The sequence below is a fragment of the Chiloscyllium punctatum genome, chromosome 19 (assembly GCF_047496795.1).
Source record: "Chiloscyllium punctatum isolate Juve2018m chromosome 19, sChiPun1.3, whole genome shotgun sequence".
Taxonomy (NCBI): Eukaryota; Metazoa; Chordata; class Chondrichthyes; order Orectolobiformes; family Hemiscylliidae; genus Chiloscyllium; species Chiloscyllium punctatum.
The window spans coordinates 51,498,862-51,511,809 of NC_092757.1; the positions used below are offsets into that span (position 1 = coordinate 51,498,862).

General features: G+C 45.3%; 1 protein-coding gene across 2 annotated transcripts in view; it reads right to left on the reverse strand.

Moving 5' to 3' along the window:
• Positions 1–985: 985 nt before the first annotated feature.
• The window catches only part of tmem120aa (transmembrane protein 120Aa), a 32,622-nt gene continuing 20,659 nt past the window's right edge, over positions 986–12,948 (reverse strand). The window contains exons 6-12 of one of the 2 annotated variants that reach the window (XR_011963286.1): positions 10,926–11,015; positions 8,792–8,857; positions 6,785–6,846; positions 4,536–4,624; positions 3,183–3,247; positions 2,250–2,318; positions 986–1,113 (exon numbers count right to left, since the gene is read on the reverse strand). Coding sequence is in view for 1 of the 2 variants with exons in the window: in XM_072589379.1 (XP_072445480.1) it covers positions 997–1,113; positions 2,250–2,318; positions 3,183–3,247; positions 4,532–4,624; positions 6,785–6,846; positions 8,792–8,857; positions 10,926–11,015 (562 nt within the window). In the remaining variant the exon portion in view is untranslated. Of the gene's footprint in view, positions 1,114–2,249; positions 2,319–3,182; positions 3,248–4,531; positions 4,625–6,784; positions 6,847–8,791; positions 8,858–10,925; positions 11,016–12,948 lie in introns of both variants that reach the window. The other variant, XM_072589379.1, reaches the window with a different exon arrangement.

The window sequence follows — 12,948 nt, forward strand, 5'->3', positions numbered from 1 at the left end:
GCACAGGTCATGGAAGGTCAGAGCTACTGCCTGGGTGTTGAGAGGCAGGGGCATGATGTACAAACAGCCTGCCCTCCCTCGCCTATTTGGAAATGACTCTGCTCAGGAGATATCTTCACTGATGTGCCTTTCTCAACTGCCCCTGAAAAAGGAGGAAGAGAGTGACTGACTCCTCACTGATGTAGCTGAGCAATCAGGGTTAGTGTGTAGGCCTGTTACTACATGGAGGCCTGTCTGTCAGGCATTCATTACCATTCCTTCCCATCTCTTGTCAGGAGACTGAACTGCTGGTACCTCTGGCCCACTATGTTCCTGAGTGACTGTTCCACAGCCAATCTACCGCTATCCAGGCCCTTGCTCCCAACAGATACCAAGAAAAGAATTTCCCACCTCTTGCTGACAGCTTCCATCAATGGAACCCTTGGTGTTGCCTGGGGAACACCAGCCCAATGCCAACATCACTCTCCTATGACCAGTGCTCGGTGATCAGCAAGCCAACCGTGATGCCGGATCTGGGATTGGGAAACCATGGGATTGTCTCAGGTCAAGATCCTTCGGTCTGAATCAGCCACCAACCCAAAATGTTAATGGCCCGTCCCTCTCCACTGTGAGTTCCTGAGCTCTCCCAACACTTTGTTTCTAATTCTCACAATAGTCCCATTACTGAGAGAAGCTGCGTCGATATTTATTGTTTCAATCTCCATACAGTGGCTTCCCCCAGTCACTTCCTATCTCTGGATCATTTTACCTCAGTTGATGAGCAGTAGCTGGGGGGACAGGAACATTAGAGTGCTTCTGGGGTGCTGTATCGAGCAGGTCTGTACAATTTTGTTGGCGGGTATTTTGAGTAGAAACAGATCTTGCCTTGACATACTCCCCATGCATACAGCTCCTATGTGGGCCCCAGTGCCCAGTAGCAACACAATGTGCACTTTCTGCAATTCCTCAATGCAAAAATTAGAATCAAATCAAGTCTTCTGCTCTCTTTCTCGTGTTTCACAATTGTTTATTGACATTTTTCTCCCTCTGCTTCTGTTTTTGGTAGATGACGCGAACGGTCGTCAGGAAATTTCCAAGGAACAGGACGAGAAATGCGAGGCCACACATGGAAACCTACAACAAAGAGAGAAGGTCACACACAGCAAGTCAGGCTGAGGCTCCATATTTAAGTCACACACTGGCTCAGAAACAGTCACACGGGGTGATAAAAGGCTGCACGCACCAGTGGTGAGGCGATGGCCTTGTGGTCATATCGCTGGACCATTAATCCAGAGACCCAGCTAACATTCTGGGGACCTGGGTTCAAATCCTGCCATTGCATATGGTGGAATCTGAATCGAATTAAAAATCTGAACCATGCATCGATTGTTGGAAAAACCCTTCTGATTCACTAATGCCCTTAAGGGAAGGAAATTTGCCATCCTTAGCTGGTCTGGCCTCTGTATGACTCCAGGCCCACAGCAAAGCGGTTGACTCTTAACCCCTCTGAGCAATTAGGGATGGGCAATAAATGTTGGCCTAGCCAGTGACATCTTCATCCCATGAATAAATAAATTTTAAAAAAACAGAAGGTTAAAGCTTGGTCAACGAACAGCAGTGGGTTAGGTCACCAATATGTTTACAAAAACACTCAACATCTGAATATCTCACAGGACAAGAGTTCAGCTGAGAGGGATTAGCGTTTACAAGACCATCCAACGAACAGTCTTAATGAACAGTATACAGGGACACAGTTAAATGTATTTAATCAACCCCTGGTCCATTATATTGGGAATGCACAGTTTAGATTAGATTACTTATAGTGTGGAAACAGGCCCTTCGGCCCAACAAGTCCACACCGACCTGCAACCCACCCATTCCCCAGCATTTACCCCTTTACCTAACACTATGGGCAATTTAGCATGACCAACTCACCTAACCTGCACATCTTTGGACTGTGGGAGGAAACCGGAGCACCCGGAGGAAACCCACGCAGACACAGGGAGAATGTGCAAACTCCACACAGTCAGTCGCCTGAGTCGAGAATTGAACCCAGGTCTCTGTCGCTGTGAGGCAGCAGTGCTAACCACTGTGCCACCGTGCCGCCCGTTCTCTCCTTTATAATCAGCATTCACATTTCCTACACCGTTAGAGATTTCTATCCCATAGCTTAACCCAAGTACCTTTAATATGTTTACTGGGTATGGGTCTCACACACAAGGTACCTTTCCCAGCAGACTAACCATTTAAAGTTCAAACCCCATGCTCACCTGCCATTCTTTACAGTCTGGGTGGTTGGTTAGTCTGAACAAGGTGATTGCATTATAAAGCTGCCAGAACTGCAAAGGGGGAAAGAACAACATCACGTTAAATGTGCCAACTTGTGAAAGTTGAGTGTGGCATCACCCACAGTCAGACTGTGAAAGATAGGCAACACATTCCCGATCTGTGGACACTGTCCGAGAGGAAATCGAGATCTGGTGCCAAGCGTCGTCTCGTGGGCCTGAGTACAGCTTTTGTCATCTCTAATTTCCTTCTTTCTTTCCTCCGGCATCTCAAAGCTGTTGACTTTATTGGAGACATTACCACCCAGCCCAGCAGCCCCTGCAAAATGTCGGTTCTCTGTCTGCAAGGCCAGGGGCCCTGGGTATTAGACTGGCCTGTGACAGTGAAATCATTAAAGCCTCCAATTTTGCCTCAGCCCATGCTCCGGGAACTGGGTACTAGGTGAGGCTTACTGAAATCGGAAGATCCTGAGAGCGGTGGGTACTGACAGAGCAGGTGCCGAGTGCATGTCCCTCCACGTGGGGAGTCCAGAACCATTCCAAAGGGAGGTCTCTCCCATTTAAGACACTGAGGAGGAAATGCTTCTCTCAGAAGTTTGTTAATCTTCGGAATTCTGGTAAAGGTTTGATCTATAATGGAGTCAGATCTTCGGGAGGAAGATGGGCAGTAAAATGGAGCAAAAGGTCAGCCATGATCTTACTGCATAGTAGAGTGGGATGGACTGGTGGTCGGGTGGTTGATGTTTCCTGACCAAAGCTGGCAGTACCGAGGCCGATATCACTGCAGTCAACATGACCCTCTGCTGAGCTCATGCAGGTACAATGGTAGCCAGGAGAGAGAGAGTTGTGGGGATCTTGGCTTCAGTCTCAACTCCAACAATGGGATACAAAAAGCAAAATACTTCAAAAAGGACTTACATGGCCAAAGAACAGGAACGGAAGAAGAAACGTCAGACCTCTCCACATCCAAGATTGGAAACCTTCTGTAAATACAAACCCACAGCGCTAGGTTAGTCCAGGCAAGTGGGAATCTCTGCGTTCTTCCCAGAGACCTCCTCCAGGTCAACTGTTCACTGTTTGATTTGGCCACGCAATGTGGTTAATTCAAAGTAAAAACACAGCCTAAACACACTCTCCTGCATCACTCCTACCTCAACGTCACACCAACAGCAGTTGGCAACAGCTTACGCAGCAAAGCCCCTCCGTGTGCTTCAGCCAAATGGACGTGGGTGGTCGAGAGGGGGGAAAATCAGTCCTCAGTGGGGTCAAAGGTCAGTCGGTCAAGGGGCCAGTCTGATTCCAGTCCCTCACTAGACATGGTCAGTCAGTCACCTGGGCCTCCCACATGTCAAGTTCAGACAGCCCTAGGATGACAGGGAGGTCACCCAGGGAGCTGGTCAGGCTCTATCCTGGGGCTGCCCTGCTGGATCAGTCTAGACCATGAGTCATGGTCAGCCCTGAGCACTTGCTCACCAGGTAATTATCAAAAGGGCAGCCCATAGTGTTCCAGGGAAAGTTAGCAACTCAAGTCTGCGGTTAGGCTCCATGGGACTGAATCACCGAGGGAACGGTGCCAGCAGTGTGGGTCAGTAGGATCAGAGCTCAGAGCGAATAGGAGGGGATTGGGAGCTCAGGCAGGAGGAGAGAGCAGTAAGTCACACAGGTTGGTTTCTACATGACCAGTGTGTAGGGTCCACCAGGTCCTGAAGTCATAAGCTCTGGGAGTAAATTGGGAACAAACGTCATTACATTATGGAGCTCTAGGGTGGGGAGGGTCACTGAAATGATGCAGGCGCTACAGGGACAGCAGCAGAAAATGAACTCAAAAGGAGGGGGCTTGTGTAGTCATACCACAGCTCAACAGATCCAGAGTGTGGTGGGACCCAGACCTAACCTTTAACAGCATCATGGTTATGTTAATCAAGATGGTTAAATCATCACTGAGTAATTTAACATCACAGGCTGTTCAGGATCAATTTATTCTGAAGGGTCTAAGTGGGAAGAGAATGAGGAAATCAACTGGATCATTTACAATGCTTCAACAGTTCTAGCAGCCATTGACAGACTGTAACTATAGTTTACACTGGTTAACCCACATCAGCCACTAAAGATGAACTCTTTATCAAATTAATTTAACTTAATACCTAATTGGAAGAGAAGCTAGTAATCAGAGTGCACGCAGGAAATGACCAACAGACTATTCACATTCCATATCAGCCCCCTCCCATTGCTAATCCAATCATCACAGAGTAAGTGAGTGCACTCACCTACCGTCAGGTCCATGTTATGTCTCTCTCCCAGGGCTCGGAGTCTGTACAGGCAGCCACTCTGATAATAATACTGTAGGAACTGCACAAAGCCTACACAATACAAACAGAGTGAGTGAGCTGACAGCCCAGATATACACAGCCAGAAAGCAACCCCTGTATACCCCTCTCCTAGCAGGAACTGGACAGGTTTGCTGCTGGCCCTTGTTGTATTGCTGAACCATGAAATACTAAATTGGGCACTTCGACTGGATTAATGCTGCAGCATATGCAAATGGAGGGAGGGGCAGACCGGATTCCGGGATTCATGACCTCATTCCCAGCAGCAATGATTTTCATGGTCCAGGTTCCAAGTCCACACCTTGTAGGCCTCATCTGACCAGCTCCATTATAATGTGTCCTAACACATTGCAATGATCACAGAGTGAAAAATCACAACACCACGTTATAGTCCAACAGATTTAATTGGAAGCGCACTAGCTTTCGGAGCGACGCTCCTTCATCAGGTGGTAGTCTATCACCTGATGAAGGAGCGTTGCTCCAAATTAAACCTGTTGGACTATAACCTGGTGTTGTGTGATTTTTAAACTTTGTACACTCCAGTCCAACACCGGCATCTCCAAATCATCACAGAGTGAGACAGCTTCACTGTGATGTGAGATTTAGGAGCTCTCAGAGGAACGTGAACCTGGATTTGGGAACTTATCCAAAAGTATGTTCAATAGCTCTCACCCAAGTCCCTCTCATATGCCATCATGGCCTCCATGACCACTCAATATTAACAGTCTCACACACATCCCCCAGTCAGGATTTGACCCAGTCCCAATCTACTTCACTGTAAACCCAGACCAAATAAACCATCAGCTCAGTCAAAATTCTGTTCTGAGAAGTGAACAGTTTACTTAGTTGACAACTCAAAGCCGTTATAGCACATTGTTCTTCATAGGGTTTATTTTGTCAAGGTCTCACGTCTGTTTCACCAAGATTAGCCTCTGTTGGTGATACTTTAAAAAGGACTAAAAAAGCGTGTTGCTGGAAAAGCACAGCTGGTCAGGCAGCATCCGAGGAGCAGGAGAGTCGACGTTCCAGGCATAAGCTCTTCATCAGGAATTCCCTATGAAGGGCTTATACCCAAAACATCGATTCTCCTGCTCCTCGGATGCTGCCTGACCTGCTGTGCTTTTCCAGCACCACACTCTCGACTCTGATCTCCAGCATCTGCAGTCCTCACTTTCTCCCATTTTAAAAGGTTGACACTTTTGTAAGATTGTAGGGAGAGCAGTTTGGAGTCAGTATTGTTCTGAATGGAACACAATGGCAGAGGCTGATGGCAGGTCCAGAAGAGATCGATTGTCTTCAGAAGGTAAACCTTCTGCAAGGGGTCTGTGTTTCAGAAGAGTCGGTCACTCTGGATGCAAGTTCACCAGAAGATATGGGGAAGGGAGATCACTCCCAATCTTCTGCTGATTCAGTGACTTATCGTGGATGGCTAATGAACCTCATTCTCGTCCCATCACATGACCAGTACAGGCAAATCACGCTGCCACGCAGAAAGCCCAATCAGCTCCTCCTGTCCTATCCAACTAACTGCTCGCTTCTGGTGATCGTGACAGAGAGAAGAATGTGACCCACGACTCTAGAAGAACTCAGTCAAACGATTCTATGGGAATCTTTAATCTCCCAAACATCTGAAAGGGTGGTGTCTCGGACAATATGGACTCAAGTACTGCGCGGGAAGAGTCCAGCTGCTGCTATGTTGGTCACCACTCTTACACCACAGACCCCTCATGCCAATAGTTGGAGAATTATTCGGGCTGCACCAGTGCCATGCGGGGGGAGGGGGGGGGGGGTTTAAATTTGCTCTGACCTGGCCCCCTTTGCAGATATATGGCTATGTCCAGTTTGTGTTCGAGACCCTTGCGCTCCATTTCCCAAAAACACGGCAACACAAGACCGCAGCCAATCGAAAACACAAGGTGGAGATTGGAGAGATTGAATAGAGAAATGTCACACTAACAAACAGAACAGAAACATCACCGCACTCTGTGTAGGATTACTCTGTACCTGACCTATAGTTACGCTCTCTCAACACTCACCCCAGAGCTGACAAGAAGTGTATATCTTATACCACTGGGCGAAAGGGAATCTTCAGGGAGGTAGGAATAGAGCAGAAGGCACTGAATAATTAGTTAAAAAAAATTTTTATATAAGAAAAGGAAGAAAAAGAGGAAGTTGAACACTGAATGTACTTACTCTGATACATAGAAAACGAAAGAAATTGGTTTCGAAATATCTGATACATTTTTGAATCGGGCCTGAAAAAGACAAAGGTGAATCAGTAATGGGGGCATCGATGGGTGTGTGAGGATTTCCACAGGAATCCTGTACCTGATGAAGGAAGGCTGGTCGGCTGTGTGGGGGTTAAACAGTCATTAACCTCAGTAATTGTCACACCGGGTTATCAATACACAGCAGCAACCATGCAGACTCCACAGTGTAGACACTGCCATCTCCCAAATTCCCTCCCTCTGTCCCTTCAGGGCTCTGCTGTCTTATTCTTGGAGACTGAGGGGACATCCGCAGGGAAGAGAACGAGAGTGCATGCAAGTAAGAGCAACAGAACAAGCGAGAGATTGAGAGCACAAGTGAGAGAGCAAGTGAGAATGAAAAAAAGAGAGACTGAGCACGAGAGAGCAATGGACAGCACGAGTGAAACAGAGAGCAAGACAGATAGAGTGCACGAGAGAGTGAAAGAGAGGAAGAGAATCTCACACACTCACAATGGGGGGGGGGAGACAGTGAGAGACACAGTGGGGGGGTGGGAGAAAGAAAGAGAGTGAGGGGGAGACAGAGAGGGAGGAGACAGTGTGAGAAAGGGCAGGAGACAATGTGGGAGGGAGGGGAAGAGAGACAGTGAGGGGGGGGGGGAAAAAGAGAATGTGTGGGGGGAGACATTAAGAAAGGGGTAACATTTATGTGTAATGTTCCTTAGAAATAAAGCCCAGGTTATACAATATTATCTGTATTTCATGGCCTCACTTGCCTTTGTAAAAGTACTGAAGTTAAATTTGAAATAGTACAGACACTCTCCTGTCTAAAGAGTTTGCACTAGGTGTTCACTGTTTGGATGATACAGTGGAAGGCTGTATCACTCAGAATGCAGGGTCTGAAGCTCCACATTGGTCACATGGGGGAAATGTTGCTGAACTGCTAACCTCAGACCTGCTGCTCCCATTCAGAGCACCCATGGTACCCCCATGCTCTGAATTCCACTATGCAGCAGTTTCCTCAATAAGCCAATCATTTGTCTTCATTCCCATTTGCTTCAGCTCCAGCTACTGTCTTTTGGCAGCCTACATCAACAAAACATTTCCCGTTCTGAGGAATGGTCACCGGACCCCAAACTAACTCTGATTTCTCTTCACAGATGCTGTTTGAGCTTTTCCTGCAACTTCTGTTTTTCTTTCAGCAAACATTTCCCTGTCTTAACAAACCCACATTGGCTCCCTCTAATCAGTTGAAAGCTCCATCCTTAATTCTATACTCCCACACCTTTCCTGAAGACACAGTGGTGCAGTGGTAGTGTCCCTTTACCTCCAGGCCAGAAAACATTAGGTTCACTTCCCCCTTCAGGGGCTTCTTGGCCACAGCCAGTCAGGTGATCAGTCTGAAAACCATTCCAATAGGTGGTAACAGTAGGCAAGTCTCCTGGGCGGCCATATTTGACACAATGTGGCATCCCTCACAAGCCACTCCCTCTGATGACAGGACAGCAACCGTTTCCAGGGAGAAGTCACATGATGGATACAGGCCAAAGCAGGGGCCTTTTACATGCTACTGGGAGTGTGAAGAGAAAGGAAGGATTTCCTCACTGCAGTTGGCTTTAACAGTGGAGAAACTCACATGACTTTCTAATTTAAAGAACATTTTCAGAATTGGGAGAAAGTAGCTTGGGCAACTACATTGTTTTCACCTGTATCTTCTCCACCCCCCCCCCCCCCAAAAGAAACTCAGATGGAGAATGTCTGGTTAGGGAGATTTCTCATTCTTCAGTGCCATTATTCCCTACGTTATTATGACTGAGTGAAAATTTGAGAGAGGATCAAATTCAATAGTTTTGGAAGAAAGCATCCAAACTAAGTAACAAGCACCACAGACACAAGGGGAGGTAAAGCATTAAACCACAGCGGGTTATTCAGAAACCTGCTTCTCAACTTCTCTACATTGTACACTGCAACGGTTTCATTAGACTGTACTTACCAGGTCAGCATAACTCCAGACAGGAAAGCTGAAACATAATGATGCATTACCCACCAGCCTTTAATCCTGTGAAAACCGAAGTAAAAATCTCAATCAGAACATGACAATTATATTTTATAGCAGATTGAGAAACTATCTCACACAATACTTAAAAGCGATTCTGAACTCTTATTTCTTTGTTTTTCTAATTGATTGCTAGACTTTCTATTTATTTATTTTTCTAATTTCTTCCCCCCCCCCGAAGAATTTGTTCTGACGTTGCTGTACCTTGCTACCGAAGATGTGAGTACATGTGTTAATAAAGCTTATTCTAAACAGGTTTCAATTCACAACCGTGCTAACTAAATCAGAACAACAGAAGGCTTGAGACACTTTGGGTTTAAGCATTAGCCTTGCAAGAGGCTGGGAGTGTGTGAGAAAGAAGAGGATACAAAGGAAATGACTAAAATATATTAGGATTATCAATGGCTCTCCAATGGGTTTGGAGTCCTACAGGTGGACAGTGGAAAGGCTATCTAGCGACCTCTGCTGGGAAGTATGAGCATTTGCAGGCCAGTTGAAGGTTGCAGATACCAGATCTGCTGAGACTTTCCAACAATTTCTCTTTTGTTTTTGATTCTGATTTCCAGCATCCGCAGTCTTCTTTTTTTTTTATTTTGTGTGTTAAAGACTGCTGTGTTCTTTCCACAGTCTAATGCTCACAAGGAAACTAGCAACATGGGTAAAGGAAGAACACTCTCATAGCACCAAAACTGAAGTAATAGATTCAGAGAAACTGCAGGAGGACTATAGTATACAAAACCTCTTTGTACAGTCCAAGCTCATTTCAGCCTTTTCACTTTTACTTTCATGAAAGAAATTAGGGGCAGACAATGATGCTTCTAGATTGCGTGTGTAGATTGTTTATAGTACTGTAACAACAGGATTGATGCATCCCAATAACATATGGGAATGTACCCATCTGAATCAAATCTGTGGTTACCTCTGCTTCATTTTAAAACTGAGAATGCAAGGAAAAAGACTCATAGGATAAGAGATAGTTTAAAATTGAAGCGATTCACCAGGCTGGGACTTTTTTTTCCACTGGAGTGTAGGAGGTTGAGAGAGGTTTATAAAATCGTGAAGGATACAGATACAGTTGATGGCAGTTGTCTTTTCCCCAAGATGAGGAATTGCAAGATTTAGGGGGCACATTTCTATGGTGAAAGGAGAGAGGGTTAAAAAAAAAACATCAAAGGCAATTTTTTTTTGTTTACAGAGGGTGGCTCATCTCCTGAGGAAGTATTGGATGTGGGCACAATTACAACATTTAAAATACATGATAAGTGCATGAATGGCAAAGGTTTGGAGGGATATTGGCCAGGAGCAGGCAGGTGGGACTAGTTTAGTTTGGGATTATGGTTGCCATGGAATGGTTAGACCGAAGGGTCTGTCTCTGTGTTGTCTGACTGTATGATCAGGCAGCAACAAGAGTGCTTGTCAAATGGCAGAGAATTCTAAACTCCAAGGAAACAGTAAGTTTGCAGAGACACTGTGATAGATTTTGATTTCAACACAGTTATAAGAACTTCATATTATACATAAGTAAAAAAGCACTTAGAAAAAACACAAAGGGAAAACTCAGGAGGTACACAGCAATATTGACAAACTGGTGAGAAGTCTTGTTGAAATGGAGGCATTAGTGTCCAGAAGTTAAAAAAGAGAGATTTATTTCAAGAGCAAATATTTTCTTTGGTGCTTTTTGTTTTCAGTTCACAGGATGCCAGCCTCGCATGGAAGGCCAGCCCTCATTGCCTATTCCAAACTGTCCTTGGAGTGCAGTTAATAGTCAACCACATTGCAGTGGGTCAGGAAAGATACGTAGGCCATAAGGATGACAGATTTCCCGCCCAGAAAGGCATTAGTGAAGCGGATGGGGTTTTTATGACACTGATAGTCACCATTAACAAGACTAGCTTTCAATCCCAATGATTAAAGGAATTTTAATTCTGCTGCTGTCGTGTGATTTGAACCCATGCCCACTGAGCATTTAACTGAATTGCTAGTCCAGCGATACGACCACTATATCACGGGCACCCAAAGAGTCAGAGGGATGAGATAACTTTGCTGGGTTTTCCAGCGTTCCACTTCTTACCTGGATCCATTGTTGATGAGGATGCTCTCTCGAATTGTAAGTGTACAGTAGTACCACACCAAGAGGAAGTTGAACACAGAATCTACCACCCTGCACAAGAACAAAAAACAGGCAAAAGAAGGTTTAACAACCTACTTCAAAACATTGGAATCACCAATAAACTGAGTGTCAAACAGGTTTATCAGAACTTAAGGTTAACGGGCACTCATAGTGTGAGTCATAGTGATGTACTTTCTCTCCACAGATGCTACCAGATCTGGTGAGTTTTCCACCAATTCCCTGCTTTTATCAGATTTCTGGCATCAGTTCTTTGTTTTATCATAGTGACTGTGCTGCATATGAGAATAGAATCTAAATCTGTACTAAACCCCTGATAGAGAAATGGTGAGCAAGTACTTTGTACAGTAGATAACAGGCCTATCTCAATACCACTGCAAGTTTATTCAGACAGTAGCCCTGCCAGGAAGATAGCAGCTTTGACCCTTGGTCTATAAATTAGCAAAGCTCAGTTTCAGCAATCGAACTGGTGTTGTAATTGGTCTCAGTATGAATGAAACAGAAAGACAAAATAAAAAATCCCCAAAGATTCAATGCTTGGGTACCTTTCAAATAATGGGTGTCATGATGCATGTCATAACATATAGAAAGGAGTCCTTTTATCAGACTGACTTTCTCCAGAGCAATCCAGTCAGTCCCATTCCCCTCACTCCACCCTTGTAACTGCTGCATGTTTTATTCCTGCAAGGACCTTCTGAAACTGGTGATAGTCTTCACCTGCACCTCCCTCGAGAGCATCCCAATCCCAATTGTTACAATGTGCTGCAGAGAAAGGTTTTTCCTTTTAAAATGACATCCCCATCCAGTGCTAGGTGGGTTAGCCATTAGAAATTCAGGGTTACAATGATAGGATAGAGGTATGGGTGTGGGTGGTTCTTCAGAGGGTCAGTGGAGACTTGATGGGCTGAACAGCCTCTATCTACACAGTAGGGATTCTATGATTAATTCGGAGTTACTGAGATTTGTAGCATTAATTGCTTTTCTGATCTAGATTTCTGAACTAGTTATGATCTCATACACCTCTATGAGAGATCCCCTCGCTCTCCTTTGTTCCAAGATGAACAAAGCTGTTCCCAGCTTCTAAAGCTGAACATTGTGGTGAAATTCCTTCAACCTTGGGATCAGGCTGGTGAATCTCCACTATAACCTCTCGAGCAGCCTCATACATCCTCCCTACAGCGTGGTGACCAGAACGAGACTCAACATTCTAATTGTGGCCCAGCACAGCTTTAGAAAAGTTCAGCACAACATCTTTGCTATTGGACTCAATCTTTTCAGGCATTCCAAAAGTCCCATACCCTTTTCTCACTGCGTTCTCAATAATGTCTTCCCACCCACAAAGGGCACTGTACATCTCCCTCCCCCCTTCCCCTCTCCCCTTCCCTTCCCTGAGGCACAAGCCATCTTGACCAGGCGACTTATCCATGCCCATCACTACAGCCTGCCCATCAATTTTCAAGCCATCATTACCTCAACCATCTCAAACATACAAAATCCTGAGGGGACTTGACTGGGTGGATGTTTAGGGGACGTTTCCACTTATGGGAGAACTAGAGGTCATCATGTAAAAAAGGTGTCCATTCAAACCAGAAATTAGGAAACATATATTCTCTCAGTCTGGGGCATTCACTTCCTAGAAATCAGTGGATTCTTTAAATATTTCTCATGGAAAGGTCAGATAGAGTCTTGATTACCAAGATGAAAGATTATCAGGGATATGCAGGCATGTAGATTTGAGGTTAAAATCAGATCAGCCACAATCTCATTGAGAGGCAGAGGACGTTCAAAGGTTCCAAGGCTCTACCCTTGTTTGGATGTTCATACAAGCAGTTTGAAGATTTTTGGAATACCTTTTACGCCACCAATTCCCAAATTCTCTCTTTGCCAGCAGGACCTGATTCAACTCTGATGCCTCTTAAAATCTCAGTCATAACGGGATTGTAAATAATGGCTATTACACTAAGGT